Raw genomic sequence first — 19,690 nt, 5'->3', positions numbered from 1 at the left:
GTTGTCTGGGACAGGGTGAGGTGCCCAGAGAGCTTTCTGGAACACAGGTCCAAGTACCAGTGAGAAGGAAGCAGGGGAACAGCTTGCTCGTCACATTCATGTCCGCTCATGTAAAGAGAGGGACTAGGTCTCCTGGCACCTATGATGTGTCCACATGGAGAAGCACATTGGATTTGGACATGGGAAGTCATTCTCTATGTGGCCCCATGCAGAGAACTTTGTCTCTCTTAATAAACAGTGTCTATGAGATGGACAGGTAAGTGCTGGTTAAGGCACTGGACTCCCACACAGCTAAACACAATTCAAGTTCCAGACTTCAGGTTTGAGAAACATGACTGGCGTGTGTGCATGCATGCCCAAAATCTTAAAAGAGAGGAGAAAATGGAGAAGAGATTGTGGCATGACCATGCCCCAAGTGGGGGTGATTTCTGCTCTCCCTCTCAGTCTCTCTCAAGGGAGAGAGTCATAGTAATATTAATAACGATAATTTCCAGTGACCGCAGTAGGAATAAGGACCACACTCGGCCACCTTGTGACAACTAATTCTTAGCAATGTCAGCATGAACTCCTATTCCTCGCCCCTGGGATTCCTCTGGATCAAAACAGAAGAGAATGATTCCATAGGAAGAGAGTTTGGGAAAGGCGGGAGCCCGTCAACTACTGGGAAGCACTCGACACCTGGTTCAGGCCCATAGCAGAGCACTCAGACCAGTGGGTGGTGGACAGGAGCTGGGCCAGTGCAGACACCCACTAGCACCCCTGGTCTCAGGTAAAGGTGAAGTGACTCAAAGGGAGTCCAGAGAACATGGCCTCTAGCCACATCAGGTCCTTGTTCTCCTGCAGCCTTGGGCGTGTCACTTGACTTCCTTGGGACTCATTCTGGTCATTGTAAAGAGAGGTGGCATGGTGGTTAAGGGCGCTGGACTCCTACATGGTCCCAACCGTGATTCTAACTCCAGACCTGGGGGCTTGCTTTCTCACTTTCCCTCTCTTGCTCTCTCTCTCGCTCGCTCTCCCTTCTCTCCCTCTGTCCCTCTCAGGTCAAATTAAAATAAATAAATTAAATTAAATTAAATAATTCTTTAAAAAAAAAAAGAAATGGTAACTTGGATCCCCTGAGGAGGTTGAGGAGAAAGGGGCAAGGAAGACCTAGGCCAAAGAGAGGAACGCAGCCTTGGGGGCTCTCCCTGGACCCTCAATCTGCATCGTGTCCTCCTGACCCCCCACCCCGTGGTGAGGAGCACTCTTCTGGGCGGTGGAGCTGCTGCACGGAGCCTTCCTTCCGGGCATGCTGGCCCAGTGAGCAGAGCCACAAGGGGATGAGGCTCCTGGGGTGGGTAGGACAGAGTGGGCCAAAGGGAGAGAGTTAGAGATGCATGACCAGGGAGAGAGACGAGAGACCGAGGCCCAAGAAGGGTGGGGCCCCTGCAGGGGCTGCACAGACCACAGCACAGGCCATGGGAGTGCGAGCAGCATTCTGCCTTTCTTTCTGCTTTATTTGACAGGGACAGGTAGTTCAGACAGTGGGGACGGCTGCATTTCTTTTTACATTCTTGTTCCCGTGATCCAAGGTCCTGGGCTTCAGACGTGGGCACAGCCCCTGCGCAGAGGGCTGAGGGAGCTGGGGAGGCCAGACACGCTCGCACTCACAGGAGGCTCATGCAGACATTCCCACAGAAGGTCAGACAGCAGGTATGATTTTCTTGACATTTTTGGAAATATGAACAGTGACGGCTGCATAGGTTGACAGGGGGGTACTTCACACAGGCCTGCATTCCTAAAAATGGGCAGGAGCAGAGTCAATGGAACCCTGTCTCTCGAGAGCTCCTTTCTCAAGCTCGAAGCTCCTACAAACCCAGAACCCAGGGCTGTTCCTCATCAAACATCGAATCCTCATGACTGGTGTATCTTAAATTTCTTCTCCCCCACACACACAAAAAAATTCTTCTCCCTACTCTAACCCTACCCCAGTAGGCCTCAACCCTAGCCTTCTTGAACCCTCTCCATACTCCTGCACCCAGGATCTGCCTCCCCTTCAGTCGGGGCCTTGACAATCTCACCCCATAGAGTTTACACTCTGACCTTCTCACAGAGGCCCGAGACATCTTCCGAACCCTCTACCACTCTCCAGAGTTCACAGGGTCCAGAGAGGGAGATAATCCGCCTCCTGCCCCGTCTCTCCTCTTCTCTCTATCTCCAATCTCCCCGCCCCTTTCTTAGCTCCCCTTCCACTCCCACCCTCCTGGCCCTCTGGTGATCACTTCAGCCTGGCCTGTGCACCCCACGTTTCGCTAACCCCACATCCTTTCTCTGTCCACTCCCCCGTTTCTATACCTGCACCTGCCCCCGTGGCCTCGCTGATGTTCACCGCTCCCAGATGGGCACACATCAGACTAGTTATCCTGTTTCCCATCTCCTTCTCAGACCTGGTGCACTTTCAGGACAGCATGGACCATTTGTCTCTGGGCATTTGGAACAGAGAAAAGAGATGTATGGGGCCAGCAGGTGGTGTGGTGGTTAGGGCGCTGGACTCCCACATGGCCAATGGCAATTCAAGTCCCAGACCAGGCAGCTTGCTTTCTCACTTTTGCTCTCTCTGTCTCTTTCTGATCAAATTTTAAACAACAACAACAATAATAAATGAATTAAATAAGTCTTAAAAAATAAAGCTGTAGGTCCGCCTCTGCCCCCGTCACCACTCCCAGGGCCAGGTAAGGGGCTGGAGGGCTATGGTTTGGGCCGGCCCAGCGCCTCCCTGCACTGTGGTCAGAGCTGGACATGCTGAAAGGCACCAACTCCCAGGTCCTCCCCAGACCACACGCAGCCCCACCTCGCCCCCTCCACCTTCCCCCGCCCATCCCAGCCCGTCCTGGGTCGTCTCGTGCTTACGGTACCCCCCCTGGGCCTGCAGCAGCAGCACACAGAGGAGCAGGATGGACAGCAGCGACTGGGGTGGCATGACTGACCAGAACACTGAGCCCTGAGTCTGGCTGGAATGGCACAGCTTCTCCTGCAGAGCTTCCCACAGAGAGAGGCCGAGAAAGTAATCATTCTCAGCTCGCTGCCTCCTCTGGCCAAGCCTGGGCAGGGCCAGAGTCCTTGTTTCCTCCCAGTGCTGACCCCATACCCTGTCTGTGCATGGAATCAGATTTTGCAGGGAAGATACCTCTGCTCACATAAATAACCATATATTTTGGCTAGCAGATTTTTTTTTCTGAAAAACACAATTTATTTCTATTTTCTAATTATAAAATATCTTACATTAAAATATATATATATAATTTTTTTTGGAGAGGTTTTTGCTATAGGCCACGTGCGCTCACCAGACAGGCATAAAGAGACAGAGAGACAGAAAGCGAGAAATCACCCCCCAGGGGGGATGGCTATGCCGCAATCCCTTCTCCTCCATTCTCCTCTCAGGATCTTGGGCACGCATGCACACAAGCCCGGCGTGAGTTTAAGCCACCGGGTCCAGGACTCGAACCGCAGTCGACTATGTGGGAGTCCAGCGACATAGCCATTACACTAACTGCTGGTCCTGATACATAATTTTTTAAAGGTTTTTGTCGTAGGGTGCCTGAGCTCACCAGAGACAAAAAGAGGAAAAGTGGAAAATCATCCCCCAGGAGGGGATGACCATGTATTAATCCCTTCTCCTCCATTCTCTTGGGTTTTGGGCACGCATGTGTATGCACATGCATCCAGCATGATTTTCAAGCTCGTGGTCCAGGACTCGAACAGGTCAGCCATGTAGGAATCCAGCACCATAACTATCATGCCACCTACTGGCCCCAAAATAGACACTTTTTTTTTTTTTTTAAGAGAGATTTTTTTTTCCTATAGGGTGTGTGAACTCACCAGGGAGGCAGAAAGCGAGAAATCACCCCCCAGGGAGGATAGCTACACCATAATCCTTTCTCCTCCATTCTCCTCTTGGGATTTTGGTCATGCAAGCACACACGCCTGATGTGAGTTGCAAGCCACCAGTTCTGGTTCTCAGACCATGGTCAGTCATATGGGAGTCCAGCACCTTAACCACCATGCCACCTGCTGGTCTTAACACATAATTTTTAAAATGATAACCTCACTGTTTAGAATTAACCCACGGTTCATGGTATGAGACTTAATTTTTCTGTTTATTTAATATGAACAATCCTTTGTTATCTCACATTTTTAAATAACTTATCTTTGTTACTTAACTTCTGCATCTTTATTTAATCACATAAATATTTATAATGTCATTATTTCTCAAAAAGAAACCACTTGATATTCTGCAGCTACACAACTCTCATTCCAACCCTCTTGCCAACTGTTTGGGATGTGCCAATTTTTTTTTGTTTTTTAATATTTCTTTCTTTCTTTCTTTCTTCCATGAGCAAGAAAGACAGACAGAAAAAGATGTTATCCCTACCAGGGTCACAACACCACAATCCACTCCTAGTTTCAACCCACCCAAGATTATGGGCACACACATTCCTGAAATACTCAAGGAGGTCTCTGGACTCGAACTGGGAACCTTCCCACGTGGGGTTGCCTCACAGAGCATCACATTTGACTGCTGCACTACCAACTGGCTTCCTGGAATGTAATGATTACAGATATTCTGAACAATATCATTGTAAACATTTTTATTCATAATTCTTTTACTATTTTCTAGGCCACAATAGCAGAAGTTAAATGAGCAGCTTGAAGAGTAAGTACATATCTCATAAGCGCTCCATCTGTGCACACATGCGCACATTCAAACACACACATACTTGGAAAGAGAGAAGAGAGGCAATTAATTTTTCAATTAAGTATGCTTAATTCATCAGAGGATGAATGTCAATTTCCTCAAATCCTGCAAGACAGTAGAATATAAATGGGGAGTTACTGGCAGGAATGTGCCTCCCATTGTCCTTTGATAAACTTTGGGCTAGCAAGTAGAGTGATAGTTAAGGCACTGGACTCTTACATGGCTGACTATGGTTCGAACCCTGGACCTGATGGCTTGAAAATCACACTGGGCACATGTGTGTGCATACCCAAAATCCCTAGAGGAGAATGAAGGAGAAAGGATTGTGGCATGGCCATCCTCCTGGGGGGGGTGGTGATTTTTCACTTTCCCTCTCTTTTTCTGTCTCTCTCCAGTCAGTGCACCCATCCTATAGCAAAAACATTTTAAAAAATAATTTAGGGGCCAGCTGGTGGGATGGTAGTTGGAGCACTGGACTCCCAAATGGTTAACCACAGTTCAAGTCCCAGACCTGGAGGCTTGCTTTCTCACCCTCTCTCTCTCTGTTTCCCTCTGGTAGGCATATGTGCCCTATAGCAAATAAAAACAATAATAACAAATATGGACCAGCAGGTGGCATGGTGGTTAAGGCGCTGGATACTCCCACATGGCTGACCAGGGTTCGAGTCCTAGACCTGGACCTGGTGGCTTGCTTTCTCTCTCTCTCTGTCTCTCTTTGGTCAAATTGAAATAGGTGAATAAATGAATAAAATAAATAAATAAATATTTTTAAAAACAATAATAACAAAATTAAATAATTATTTTAAAAATAAAGTTTAGGTGTCAGAGGAATGTTCATAGGTTTTGTCATCAGGCAGAAGTAAAATTGAATCTTAAGATTCAGCCAGTTTCAGGACCAGCAGATGGCATGATGGTTACATCACACATGGTCAACCACAGTTGGAGTCCTGGACCCAGTGTATTGAAACTCCAGGCACATATGTGTGCATGCCCAAAATTCTGAGAGAAGGGATCACGGCGTGGTCATCCCCCTGGGGGGAGACTTCTTGCTTTCTGTCTCTCTCTGGCAAGCATACATGCCCTACCGCAAAAATCTCTCTTGAAAAAAAAATATTCAACCAGTTTCTAACACTGTAAAAAATCCTATCACCTCTAGAGACTCAGTTTAACCCATTCTTTCTTGGTGATTCAGCTGTGAGGATGGAAATAAAATGACACCTCCCTGTGCCTAGCACACAGTAGGTACTCAATGTGTTATATCTGTCTTCTCAATCTTGTTTCCCATGGACACTTAACAAGCCCCTGGGTTCAGAACACCTCGTTTTTCTCTTAGAGTACATTGGGTACTAAGACTTGACCCTGGCAGAGGATCCAGAAAAACACCCTTGGGGCTAGGAGTCAGGAGACTGGTTTATCCAAGTGAAATCACAAACTCTGTGTAAACTGGTAGCAGAGTAGAAATTAGAATTCAAAACAATCAGTTCAAATGCCGAGCATAGCTAGCACCATTGTCTTAAAGGATAAGAAATGTAAGGAAATTATCTCTGTGACGAGAAGGTGAATTCAATGGGACCTTATCCCATTGGCTGGGAGCTGATTACTCTACCTCATCTTCCAAATGCAATGATTCCTTCCTATCAATGGCCTCTACAAACTATTCATCACCTGTCTCTTCTAATGCCTCTTCTCCATGCCTGTGACCCTGGGCTCTCCACATACTTGTTTATACATTCTATCTAATACATACATTACATATAAATAGCTCACATTTAGGGGCCAGCAGATGGTGTAGCAGTTACATCACTGGACTCACACATGGCCAACTATGGTTCTAGTCCTGGACCAGTGGCTTGAAACTCACTCTGGGCATGTGTGCATACGTGACCAAGATCCCGGGAGGAGAATGAAGGACTGTGTGGTGTGACCATCCTCCCTAGGGGTGATTTCTTGCTTTCTGTCTCTCTGTCTCCCTGGAGAGCCCATGTACTCTATAGCAAAAATCTCTCTCAAAAAAATGTATTTATTTTATTTGCTATAGGGCACATGCACTCAACAAAGAGAGACAAAGAGAGAGAGAAAAGGAAAGTGATAAAGCAAGCCATCAGATCCAGGACTCAAACTGCAGTTGGCCATGTGGGAGTCCAGCACCTTAATCACCACAGCACCTCCTGGCCCCAGGATTCTCACATTTTCTACATGAAACAATGTTATGCAAGAACACAGGATCCTCACTGTATAAAAGAGATAACTCCATAAGCTCCCTAGCCAAATAGCCTCCCTCGGTGATTCTTAGATGTTCATGGTTATCCAGTCTTTCTTTGGAGAACAAATCTGTTTTTAATTGCAAATAGCTGTGGAGCAAGCAGTCACTAGGGCTCAAAAGTCCTAAGATTCTCTTTCACCAGTTCAGTCTCACGTATTTCATCTATCTTCTTTTGTGGTCCAATCTTACCGATAATATTCTAAGATAAAATATTCAACTCCAGACTTGTCCCTACCATTAAGATAGCCATTTTCTTAGTTGTTTTTGAACTCTTATTTCTGTGTGTCTGTATTTAGTTTTCCTGGTATAGCACTCCCTTCAGAACTTCTTAGAGAGCTGGTCTGGTGTTAGTAAATTCTTTCAGGTTTTGTTTATCTGTTAATATTAGTTCTTGTCTTTTCTTCCCCTATGAAGGATAATTTTGCCTGGTACAATATTCTTGGCTGAAATTGCTTTCCCCTTACATTTTGAATATATTTTCCCATTCTTCCTGTGTTTGCATTGTTTCCAATGAGGGGTCTGCTGTGAACCTAATGGGATATTCTTTGTAAGTAACTTGATGTTGCTCTCTTGCCAATCTTAGTATCTTGTCTTTGTGGTTTTGGTCAATTTGGCAATAATCTCTGGGAGAAGATCTTCTTGGGCTGATTCTACTTAGAGTTCTTTGTATTTCTTAGGTCTGGATCTTTGAATGCCTCTCTAGGTTTGGAAAGTTTTCTTCCAGGATTTCATGGAATAGATTATCAATGCCCTTATTAGTCTCTTCACCTTCTGGTATACCCATTATCCAGATATTTGGGCATTTAATGGTATCTAGTATTTCTCCTACATTATGCTCATTTTTTTTAGCTATTTATTCAACCTTCGTAGTGGATTTTTCTAGGCTAGTGATTCTGTCTTCTACATCTGAGATTCAATCTTCTGTATGATCTAGTCTGCTTTTAATACTTTCAAGGGAGGTTTTGATTTTCTGTATTACAGCCTTCATCTCTAATAGTTCCATTTGATTCTTTTTTCTGGCATGTATTTCCTCTTTCAGATTGTTCAAGAACTTCCTCACTTCCTAGAACTCGTCAGCTCTTTTCTCCTGCATCTTCTGGAGTTCATTGTCTCTCTTCTCTTCCATCTTCATTAGCTTTGTCACTATGAATATTCTAAATTCTTTGTCTGACATTTTCATGAGTTCTATTATAGTCTGTGGATGAAAAGGAGTTATTCTTTTCCCTTGGAGGAGAGGTATTTTCTTGCTTTCTCCTATTTCTTGTGCCCCTGCAGTGATTTTTAGTCATCTGGTGGGTTATATGTTCCTTCCTACTTCTTGAAGTTCAGTCTGAGTGCTCAGAGGTGTGTAGGAGGAGGTGATCTGCAATCTCTCTTCCATCCCATTTTTCACCCTTTGTGCATCAGATTAAGTGGAAATTGAGGGATAGTCTGACCCTAATAGTATTCAGATGTTTGGAGGCTGTTCACTTAGACCTGTCTAGACACTCGGTGCATGGAGGCTGAGTAGCCAAGGGATGAAAGTAAAAGAAAAGGAAAAGAAAATGGAAGAAGAGGGGGGGAAAAGAAAAAGAAAAAAGAAAGACAACAACTGCAGCACGTATGCTCCAAACGCCTAGCCAGAACAATGAGGGATTTAAAAATGGCATAAAAGTGGCCAGTAGGTGGCATGATGGTTGGAGCAATAGACTCCCACATGGCCAACCATGGTTCAAGTCTCTCAGACTTAGTGGTTTGCTTTCTCTCTTTCTCTTTCTCTCTCTCCAGTGAGTGTATGTACCTATAGCAAACTTTTAAAAACATACTAATAATAAATTAAATTAATAAATAACTTTTAATCTCTTTTTAAAAAGACATAAAGTTTGAAGGGAAGAAGTACAACTGATATTAGCAGACGTTGAACTCTGAGAACACACCCAGAAACCATGATCAACAATGGGAGAATTTAGCAAGCTAACTAATTATACATCAATACACAAAAGCCAATTCTCTACATTAACAAAAGCAATAACTAAACAGTTACAATGCTATTTATACTTTATTTTTTAAATTCTGGGACCAGCAGTTGGTGTAATGGCTATGTCACTGGACTCCCATGTAGTCAACCGCAGTTCAAGTCCCAGACCCGGTGACTTAAACTCATGCTGGGCGCGTGTGCGTGTGTGCCCAAGATCCCGAGAGGAGAATGGAGAAGGGATTGTGGCATGGCCAATCCTCCTGGGGGGTGATTTCTTGCTTTCTGTCTCTCTGTCTCTCTCTATCTTTCTGGCGAGCACACATGCCCTATAGCAAAAACCTCTCAAAAAAAAAAAAAAAAAGAATTCAAACCTTGGGACCCAGATGATTGAGAGACATAACAAGGTCAAGATTAAGGGGATGTTAAGGGAGTGTGAGCAAGAAAACACTATGTGGCCCTGGCATGAGCCAGTTTGGGAGGTGCTTGGGTTTCTGCCAGACCCTCCAGTGAAAGGGCATGCCTCCACTGTGCTTCATTCCATCTTCCCCAGGCAGCAGGGCTTGGTCACAGCCAGCAGTCTGCCACCAGGACTTACCCACCTGCCTGCACCATGAAGCATGTGCTCTCTCTCCAGTTCCTGCTGGTACTCTGCCTAGCGCCGCAGCTGGTACCAGGGAGTCCCAAGACGCGTATTCTGAGTAGGTTCTGGATCTGGGCCCAGGGGAGGAAAGCAGCTCTGTGGAGAGGATCTGAGGGCTGACAATCTGACACACCTCATGAAAAACTACTATCATGTCCAAGAGGCCAAGCTTTGTTGTCAGAAGCTCTAGGTTTGAATCCCTGCATTGTTGTTTACTGCATGGACAAAGAGGGCCTCAGCTTGTGTCTTTATAATAGACATAATGATATTGGGAGAGCTGGGGGTTATGAGATCATACGTGCAGACACAGAGCACACTTACTGGAGCAGGGTACACGTCCACCAAGTCTTACCTACTGTAAACGTCACTAGCATCATCATCTGTAATCTTGCTGCCCTGGTTTCTTCATGGATGCTCGATCCCACTTTTTAAACATTAAAAGAGAGAGGAAAATGAAATTGTAGAATCAAGCTGGAATCTGCATAACCTTGGTCTTGGAAGACGTTTGGAGAGGGAGGGAGAGGTAGTCTTGCATTTTGTGTCACATTTTAGAAATCCAGAGGTACCACCCAGTTACCAGCAATTGGCATCGATGGGATAGTGTAGAGCCCATCTCATTAGCCGCCACACCCAGCTAACCTAACAAGAGCAGTAATGCTGACCTTGGCCATTATCAGATGGGAAGAGAGCTGTTCATTGTGCCTGTACTCTTCTGGGAGGGGTTCATCGTCAGAATATCAGGGGCTCGGAAGAGGGATATGTAGTATCTCAAGTGCCTGGGAAACCAGGTCCTGTTTTAGGAATTTCAGAGAGGAAATGCAAATCTGTAGCAATGAGAGGGATTAAGTGATCTGCAAGAGCATAGGAGTACCCGGGGTAGAGTTAACTGGATAATCAAGGACTACAATTTGAGGAGAGGCACCAAGAGACTTTCTGAAAGACTGGCCAGTGCTATGGCATTGGGCTGCAGACACTCAGAAGGTGGCAAAACTTGAGAAGGGCAACCTCTTTGAGATCCATGGCTCATAGTCTCCTTCCCCACGCCATGCCACTGAGCCGCAAGCTCTTCAAAGTGTGGACCAATTTCAATTTCTTGCACCACTCGATAGCTGAGAGGCCCCGAGTAAGTACTGTGTTCTGGTCTCTGCCAAACTGTCAACAGGTGGGAGCTTGGCTTCTTTCATCCCATCTCTGGTTTCAATGGCTATTACAACTGTAGCCCCAACCTCATTCTTCACAATTCCTTTTAAATCATCATGATCCCCCTGCAAATACTTGCAAAGCAATAAATCAACAGATGGGCAATAAATACAATATCCCACCTAGGACTTTTGCCCCCAATGAAAGGCAAGTTACTGGGTACAAAAATTAAGACCTGGCTGGAATTGGGGCTAATGGATTCCATCCTAATGCCTTAGAGCTAAAGAACAAAGAAGAGACTATGGTTGGGCTTTGGGGCAGAATCCTTTAGTGGAGGTGGGTCTTAGCTCTGAAAGACTTAAGGGTGGGAGAGGAAGTGGGTGTCTACATGAAGATGCTTATTTTTCTCAAGCAGTAGAAAGTGAAGGCATCCCAGTGCCCTGGCCTCCCAGTCAGAAGATATCAGGGAGGAAGGAGAAGTTAAATCTTTGCCCCTCATTCTGAAATTCCTACCCTTCAGGATCAGCAGATAGTGGAATGATTATATTGCTGGATTCCCGCATAGTCCTGGGTCCAGTGGCTTCCAACTCATGCCAGGGGTGTGTGCATGCATGCCCAAAACCTCAAGAGGAGTATAGAGGAGAAGAGATTATGGTGTGGCCATCCCCCTGGGGGGTGACTTCTCGCTTTCTGTCTCTTTGTCTCTAAAAAAAAAGAAAGAAAGAAAGAAAGAAAGAAAGAAAGAAAGAAAGAAAGAAAGAAAGAAAGAAAGAAAGAAAGAAAAAGAAATTCCTACCCTTCTATCATGAAAGAAATCTTTCCCAGAACCCACCTGTGTATTGGGCCCTGGCTCTCTGATCCAGTACTTTCCGTTTGCTATGTGGTACTCAACCTTCCCCAAAGCCTGCCTTCCACTCACTCTTCCCATACACAAATAGCCCGTGTTAGCTGGGTCCTTGCATAAACTGCTCAAGGCTGCAAAATTTGCTCAGAATCCACAATGAGTCAGTGCAGAAGGGATATACAAACCTCTTTTGCTCTCCACACACACCATTCATACCTGTGAAATGTACTCTGCCGGGCTCTACGGGGACTTGGCATGGGACCTCCAAGGACAGTGAATAGCAAACAGATGCAGGGTTCCTTCGAATGCTATGTTTGATCATGTATCAAAGCCCTGATTCCCTGCTCAGAGCTCAGCGGAAGGCAGCACTGAGGACCAAATCTGATTCCACCTCCATGATGAGGGTGGCAGATTTCTGGGCTTTCTGGGTTCTAAGTGTGAGTCCAGCCTGTTTAGGTCTCTTATCTGTTCTGTGTTCCAGAGTATATCCTGGAACCTCCACCCTGCAGATCAGAACCTGAAAACTGTGATAAATTCTGTACATTGCCGGAAGATTGCCAGGATGGACTTCAGTGCTGCTCTGCCTTCTGCGGGATAATCTGCACATTAAACAAACCTCCAAAGAGCAAAAAGTAAGGGCTCCTGCCAGTCCTGATCCTAGAGCTGCTGGAGAGGGCTCACCACAGTCACAGTCTCTTACCAGCCGCCATAGTGGACACCTTTCTCTCTCTCTCTCTCTCTCTCTCCTCTCTCTCTCTCTCTCTCTCTCTCTCTCTCTCTCTCTCTCTCTTTCTCTCTCTCTCTCTCCCTTCCTTCCTCCCTCCCTCCCCCGCCCCTACCATTTTTCCAACATTCTCCTCTTTACCACAGAGAATTTCCATAAAAGTCCTGGTTGGAAGACCCTCCGCCCCTCCCAAACTATTGCTCATAATCCTTCTCTGTCCATCACCACAGTCATGAATCTCTGACTCATTCTGAACACACCTATAAACACCTCCATCCCTGGGACCAGCAGTTGGTGTAATGGCTATGTTGTTGGACTCCCATATAGTTGACCATGGTTCAAGTCCTGGACCCGGTGGCTTAACTTAAACTCACGCTGTGCAAGTGTGCATGCATGCTCAAGATCCCAAGAGGAGAGTAGAGGAGAAGGGATTGTGGGGTGATTTCTTTTTCTGTCTCTCTGTCTCTCTCTATCTTTCTGGCAAGCACACGCTCCCTATAACCAAAAAAAAAAAAAAAATCTAGCAAATGAAGGAAAAAAAAAGGGAAAAACTCTCCAAAAAATAAAAACAGAAACAAAAAAACACCTCCATCGCAGACCATCCCCCCCCTCCCAGAATTCACTTTTATCCCAGGGCCTTGAACATTGCATTTGGCACTGCATATGTCACCCAAATCTCCAAGTAAAATCTGTTCTCTGTTCTTGCTTGTCCTGCTTTTACCACACACCATCATCCAACCTCATGTTCTCAGGATCTAGCTATCCAGCCCAAGGGAAGCTTTGGTTAATTACCCGGACCCCAGATCTGCTAAATGGAGTGTGCTCCTGAGGCAGAGAAAGCACCTTAGGGTGTTGATAAGACTGGACCTTGGGGTGTTAACCCCATTAGCAACTCTAACTTTCCACAAACTTAAGTAAGAAAATCCCCTCACCCCTTTTCTAAAAGAGATTTTTGCTACAAGGCATGTGTGCTCACCAGAGAGAAAGTGAGAAACACTCCCTGGCGGGATGGCCACACTGCAATTCCTTCTCCATTCTCCTCTCAGGGTTTTGGGCATGCACACACACATGCCCAGTGTAATTTTCAAGTCACATGTCCAGGACTTGAACCGCAGGTGGCCATGTGAAAGTCGAGCACCTTAACCACTATGCCACCTGCTGGGCCTGCATTATTTCCCCAAAATTCCCCTATTTAACTTCCTTTTTCTTATTAACAAAATGGAGATTCTGCTTTTTCCTGCCTTGTAAAATTGGAATGAAATCTCAAAAGACCCACACAGGAGACTCGACCTGTGAATTTCTTGGGGGAAGCTTGATTATCCTATCTTCTGCCAACTCCCTGCCCTGAGCAGATATCCAGCGTGTAAGACAATGCACAGAGTGATTAAGTATGAGCTCAGACTCAAATCTGGCTTTACTATTTCTTAGCTGAGTGACCTCAGATAAATTAACTAATCTCTCTCTAGGTATCAACTTTCTCATCTTTTTTTTTTTTTTTTTGGAGGTTTTTGCTACAGGGCGCATGCACTCGCCAGACAGAGAGACAGAGAGACAGAAAGCGAGAAATCACACCCAGGGAGGATGACCACACCGCAATCCCTTCTCCATTCTCCTCTCGGGATCTTGGGCACGCATGCACACGCGCCCGGCATGAGTTTAAGCCACCGGGTCCGGGACGCGAACTGCAGTCAACTACGTGGGAGTCCAGTGACATAGCCATTACACTAACTGCCGGTCCCCTCAACTTTCTCATCTTTAAGACTGGTACAACAATAGTAAGATTAAAATAGTCAATCCAGGGACCAGCTGGTAGTGTGGGAGTTGAGGCAGATGAATCCCACATGGCTCACAACATCGTTTGAGTCCCCTACCTGGTGGCTTGAAAAACACCAGGTGCGTGTCCATGTATGCCTAAAAACACAAGAGGAGACTGGGAAAGAAGTGATTGTAACATGGCCACTGCCCAGAGGGATGCTTTCTCTCTCTCTCTCTCTCTCTCTCTCTCTCTCTCTCTCTCTCCCCTCCCACCCCCCACATCTGTATGTGCCCTATAGGAAAAATTTCAACATAAAAAATCAATAAAATAGTCAATCCACATGAACTTTATGACACTACTTGCCCCATAAGATTCACTCAGTAAGTTGAAGCGATTAGGCAACCACTTCTCTCTCAAGAGACTGGCCCTTGCAATTGAGCTCCATCCACATCAGTCAAGGCTCTGTGTGGGAAAAGCAGCAGCATCAATGCAACTGTGGTCACCAAGTCCTTGAGGTTCTGCCTTCCCTGTGGCGGGAGAAGTCAGTTTCATGGTCTAATTTCAATATTCGAAGTAATGGGAAGTGAAAATCGTATCTCTAAGACTAAAACAAATAATATTTGAAAATATTTTTCTTCTACAGACAAAAACCTAAGCTTTAGGAATCACCAGTGTTACATGGCCACCGCGCAGAGGGATGCTTTCTCTCTCTCTCTCTCTCTCTCTCTCTCTCTCTCTCTCTCTCTCTCCCCTCCCACCCCCAGCATATGTATGTGCCCTATAGGAAAAATTTCAACATAAAAAATCAATAAAATAGTCAATCCACATGAACTTTATGACACTACTTGCCCCATAAGATTCACTCAGTAAGTTGAAGCGATTAGGCAACCACTTCTCTCTCAAGAGACTGGCCCTTGCAATTGAGCTCCATCCACATCAGTCAAGGCTCTGTGTGGGAAAAGCAGCAGCATCAATGCAACTGTGGTCACCAAGTCCTTGAGGTTCTGCCTTCCCTGTGGCGGGAGAAGTCAGTTTCATGGTCTAATTTCAATATTCGAAGTAATGGGAAGTGAAAATCGTATCTCTAAGACTAAAACAAATAATATTTGAAAATATTTTTCTTCTACAGACAAAAACCTAAGCTTTAGGAATCACCAGGCCTGAGGACTGAGGCATGTTTCCTGGAACGTCATGTAAGTATCAGGGTGCGGCCAATCTTTCCAGGTGTGACAGCTCCCAGGATGCTCCCTTTCCTCCTCTGTCTTCTCCAAGGGTACTGACATTCCCACCTGGCCAGAAAGGCCTTGTTGTCATCCAGAACACCTGCTCCTTTATTACCCCCTGCAGGGGACATCTTTGCACTCTCAAGGGCAGGGTGCAGTCCAGGGTGAGTTCCGCAACAGAGAGACGTGAAGAGGCAGAGCCGTGGCCCAGGACCTGAGGCTTTGCCAGGAAACAGGCTCTTCCAGCCTCCAGGTGGTCAGCGCCCTGGGCGGGAATCAAGCTGAGCTCTTCATGCTCTGTATGACTTTGCTGTACTCACTGTCCCCTTCTGAGACAGTCAGCTCCCTCATGTGAAAGGAGAGAACATCGGGGCCTTGGGGTGTTATGCAATTAATAGGAGCCACATGGATGGAAGAACTTGGTCACTGCAGAGACCGCAAATGTTAGAAGCTGCCAGCAACATTTTGTCATTCTTTATGGTTTCTTGTTTTTTGTTTGTTTGTGGGGTTTTTTGGGTTTTTTTTTTTTTTCAGTTTATTTCTTCCTTCCATGAGAAAAGGAGACAGAGAGAGAGAGAAAAAGACATCCCCAACAGGGGCTTTACACGAGCCTATCCCCAGCCTCAGCTGGCCTGGATTGCAGACGTATATTCACACATTTCCTGCGTGCGTGGGCACACCACCGACACGAAACCGAGACCTCCTCAGCGACCTTCACACTGTGGAGTGTTACACTTCCACCCGCCACTGCAGCTGGCCCAGTTTTTGTTTCTTAAAGAAAGGAACCATTTTTAATAGTTTACTGATGTTACAAGAAAAATTAACAAAATGTAACGAACGCTCTGTAACTCCGACCAAACAAAGATAGTATTCATAATTTGGTGACTCTGTCTTAGGGCGCTTGAAAACAATTAGGAACTCGGGATCTTCTAATGGTCTTTCTGACATCAGCATTTCCAAAGTGGAACAGTGGTTGTCAGCACAGGTTTCTATTAACTCTGCAAGGAAGCATGAAAACGGTAGCAGGTAGAGGCCGGTGGTGTGGTTAAGATTAGTTAGCAGTGGTTTCACCCTCGCTTAGGCCCTGGTGAACCCGCCTTGGACATAATTAGCTGCCATGCTGCATACCAGCTGCCAATCAATGTGTCAACGTTCTTAGATAATCCAGGGTTTGTGGAGCGGGAAGACACTGAGACCACAGTGAAAATCCAGGTGTTAGATTCAGGTGGGAAGCTAAGGAATGGTGGCTGGCACAATGATATTTTCATTGCAACTTGGAGGCAAAATGACTAGGGGATATGCAAACCTAAACCCTACCCTAACACTTTGCCCAAAGAGGCAGAACTTCATCTTGGATGGGCAGAAAAATATCGCCGTACACCTTAAGTGTCCTGTATGGGACAATCCTGTTATCTTCTGGTAGGCTTGACTGAAATCGTACCCTTTTGTACAACACATTTGCTGTAATGTCTGCTCTATCCATGAGATGGCATTTGTCCCACCTGAGCCTGTAGCCAGGTTTCCCTGTACTCACCTCTGCAGTGGGTAGGGAAATTAGGAGGTTGGAGTCTTCTAATGGTCTTTCTGACATCACTTGAGTTTCTGAAATAGAAAAGGGGAGGAAATGGGAGTGCTAGTACAAGTCTGAGAAGATGCAGAACTTTTCCTGAGGAAGTGCAGTGTTGAGCTCTTCATGGTCTCCCAGGATGGAGGACAGGATGGCCCAGGCAGGCCTTGTCACAGACTTCTGCTAAATCCTGGACCTTGAAAGGTATAGTCAAAAGCTACCAACTTTTGGGGCCAGAAGATGGCATAATGGTTGTGACGCTGGACTCCCACATTTGGCAACTGCGGTTCTAATACCAGACCCAGTGGCTTAGAACTCACGCCAGGTGCGTGTGTGCATACCTCAAATTCTGAGAAAAGAGTGGAGGAGAAGGGATTGTGGCATGACCATCCCCCTTTGGAGGATGCTTTCTCACTTTCTGACTCTCTGTCTCTTCGGTAAGCACATGTGTCGTAATAGCAAAAATCTCTCTTTAAAGAAAAAGCTGGTAACTTTTAACGTGAATTAACATTTACGTGACATGCTTCATTTCACTAGTCATCAGGACAACCATAATACCCAGTTCTCTGACTAGGAACCTGAGGATTATCACACTGAAGGGATATACTCGGCGTCAGCCTGCTGGCAAAAGGTGGAATTCAAACCCAAGGCTGACCTGATGATGTGAGGCATCTCCTCAGTTCTCAGAGCCCCGGCCTGTCCATCTGGAAACTGAAGATGGCCCCTTATTGGACCGGTAATGGCATGGTGGTCAGGATGCTAGACGCCCACGTGGATGACTGCAGTACGAGTCCCAGACCTAACAGCTTACATTCTCACTTTCCCACTCTCTCTGTATCTCTCACGTGCCCTATAGCAAATTTAAAATAATAATAATAATAAATAAAATTAGATAAGTAAATACTTTTTAGAAGGACACCTTGTTATTCATTTCTCAACAATCCTTTCTTCTTTTATCCAAAATTCTTGTTGTATAAAGAATCACAGTATACATTTTTGTCTTAAACTCTAGTTAGCTGGTTTGTTTTTAATTTTTCTAGATTCCTATAAATTAACTCAAGCTAATTAAGACAAGTGTGGAGTTCTGTCATCTTTGGAACACCTTCTTAAGAAGAAATGAGGCTGGGGCCAGAGGTAGTTAAGGCACTGGACTCCCACATGGCCAACAGTGGATCGAGTCCCAGACCTGGTGGCTTGCTTTCTCACTTTCCCTGTCTTTCTCTCTGTCTCTCTCTGGTAAGCACATGTGCCCCATAGCAAATTTTAAAATAATAATTATAATAAATAAATAAATAAAATTCAGTAATTCTTTTAGAAAGAAAAAAGAAACAAAGCATAATTATAAAAACGTACTGCATCCTTGAAAGATAATGTGATTAAAGCTTATGGTGGAAGGTCAGTTCATTTAATAGGAATCCTGATTCTTCTACTAAACATCTAGTTACTATAAAAGAGTTTGCTTCCCTCTGCAAATTCCATGCAAAAATTACCGACCTGAAAATTTGCGGCTAGCTAGTTCCACAATTCTACTTTTCTTCCAACTACATCCTTCTAAATGAACTTTTCCTGAGGTAAATGTATCACAAATCCCCTCCTCTGTGACATCATTCTAATCTGGCTGACTCCCTAGTGACTCCTGACGCCGAGCAGGAAGTACTGCCTAGAAAGAGCTTCAGAGTCTTTACCACCAGAACTGATCAATGTGGCTCAGGTTGACCTGAGCGAAGCAGGGCTCTCACATGTGGTTGAGCCCATTCGAACTGCAGTTATCACTGCTTTAACCCTCTGAACTTGATTTCTCCAGTACCATAGGCACTGGTCACTAGAGGCTATGTAAATGTAAGTCTATATTAATTACAACAAAATGAAATAAAATATTTAATCAACTTCTCAGTCTCACTAGTTACTGAAGTTGTTCAATAATCACATGTGGCTAGTAGCCACCGCGGTACACATCACAATATTGAACACTTCCAGCATTGCAGAAATTTGGAAAGAATTACTTTAAGCTATATAAAGCTGGTGGCTAATTAAAGAGCATGATGATGGGCACCAGCAGATGGCATGATGGTTAAGGCAGCTGGATTCCCACATGGCAGACCATAGTTTGAGTCCTAGACTCAGTGGCTTGAAAAACATACCAAGCACATGTATATATGTAACCAAAATCCCAAGAGGAGACTAGAGGAGAGGAGATTGCACAATGGCCATCCCCTCTGGGAGGGTGATTTCACTTTCCCTCTCTGATGAGCACACATATCCTATGGCACAAGGGAAAAAAAAATCATGACAACAAAGAATTTTACAAAAACTTAATACTGTAGTCTTTTTTTCATTACATTTAGTGTACTATTATTTAGTTCCAATTATTTGTCAAAGAAATAAAATTCCAATATATATTCTACTTTTGAGACATATACTTTGTACTCTGGGGAATGAGAGTGTAATATGAAAAGAGCCTGAAGAAGGAACAGGGAGTATAGAGACCAAGATAAAGGAGATCTTCTATTTCATAGGCACATACCACATGGATTTTCCATTGGAAGGAATTGTGGATGAAACGGGAATACACTCCTGGTTTTGAAGTATCAGGCAGGCCTTGGGACTGGAGGACTGATAAGTATCACACCAAGATAATATCTAGAAAGATATACTGAGATAGAATAATGATGGGGGAAATATATACATGAGTGCAAAATATTTGAAACAACTTTAATAATTCAGTATTAGGAAAGTAGTTAGGTAAGTTATGGTAGATCTGTGATGTAAAACACATGTGTATGTGATAGGCCACGGAATGGAACTTAGGCAGTTGTCTTAGATCTTAGCTGAGACTTCAAA

The 19,690-nt window shown here is 45.0% G+C and overlaps 2 protein-coding genes across 2 annotated transcripts; one reads left to right on the top strand and one right to left on the bottom strand.

The window, feature by feature from the left end:
• Positions 1-1,464: 1,464 nt before the first annotated feature.
• LOC102475675 (protein WFDC10B) lies at positions 1,465-3,028 on the bottom strand. The gene is made up of 3 exons (XM_027774187.1): positions 2,890-3,028; positions 2,297-2,317; positions 1,465-1,777 (listed from the first exon to the last, which is right to left on the bottom strand). The coding sequence occupies exons 1-3, from the start codon at positions 2,957-2,959 to the stop codon at positions 1,647-1,649; spliced, it is 222 nt and encodes a 73-aa protein (XP_027629988.1). The 5' UTR covers positions 2,960-3,028; the 3' UTR covers positions 1,465-1,646.
• A 6,486-nt stretch (positions 3,029-9,514) lies between these two features.
• WFDC13 (WAP four-disulfide core domain 13) lies at positions 9,515-17,692 on the top strand. The gene is made up of 4 exons (XM_006154500.3): positions 9,515-9,653; positions 12,061-12,211; positions 15,189-15,252; positions 17,424-17,692. The coding sequence occupies exons 1-3, from the start codon at positions 9,566-9,568 to the stop codon at positions 15,205-15,207; spliced, it is 258 nt and encodes an 85-aa protein (XP_006154562.1). The 5' UTR covers positions 9,515-9,565; the 3' UTR covers positions 15,208-15,252; positions 17,424-17,692.
• Positions 17,693-19,690: the final 1,998 nt, after the last annotated feature.

This window comes from Tupaia chinensis, unplaced genomic scaffold, assembly GCF_000334495.1.
Source record: "Tupaia chinensis unplaced genomic scaffold, TupChi_1.0 Scaffold000411_1, whole genome shotgun sequence".
Classification (NCBI taxonomy): domain Eukaryota; kingdom Metazoa; phylum Chordata; class Mammalia; order Scandentia; family Tupaiidae; genus Tupaia; species Tupaia belangeri.
Note: the sequence above shows the minus strand (reverse complement) of the source record. Positions and strands in the feature narration are given on the sequence as shown.

Bases quoted from the DNA above. Each gene is read 5' to 3' on its own strand.
- LOC102475675 (XM_027774187.1), bottom strand. From the start codon at position 2,959: ATGCCACCCCAGTCGCTGCTGTCCATCCTGCTCCTCTGTGTGCTGCTG. The intron at 2,318-2,889 runs GTAAGCACGAGA...GAAACGGGGGAG, and splicing joins GCAGGCCCAGGGGGGGTACC to TGGACAGAGAAAGGATGTGG. The intron at 1,778-2,296 runs GTTAGCGAAACG...GCCCATTTTTAG, and splicing joins GGACAGAGAAAGGATGTGGG to GAATGCAGGCCTGTGTGAAG.
- WFDC13 (XM_006154500.3), top strand. From the start codon at position 9,566: ATGAAGCATGTGCTCTCTCTCCAGTTCCTGCTGGTACTCTGCCTAGCG. The intron at 9,654-12,060 runs GTAGGTTCTGGA...TCTGTGTTCCAG, and splicing joins TCCCAAGACGCGTATTCTGA to AGTATATCCTGGAACCTCCA.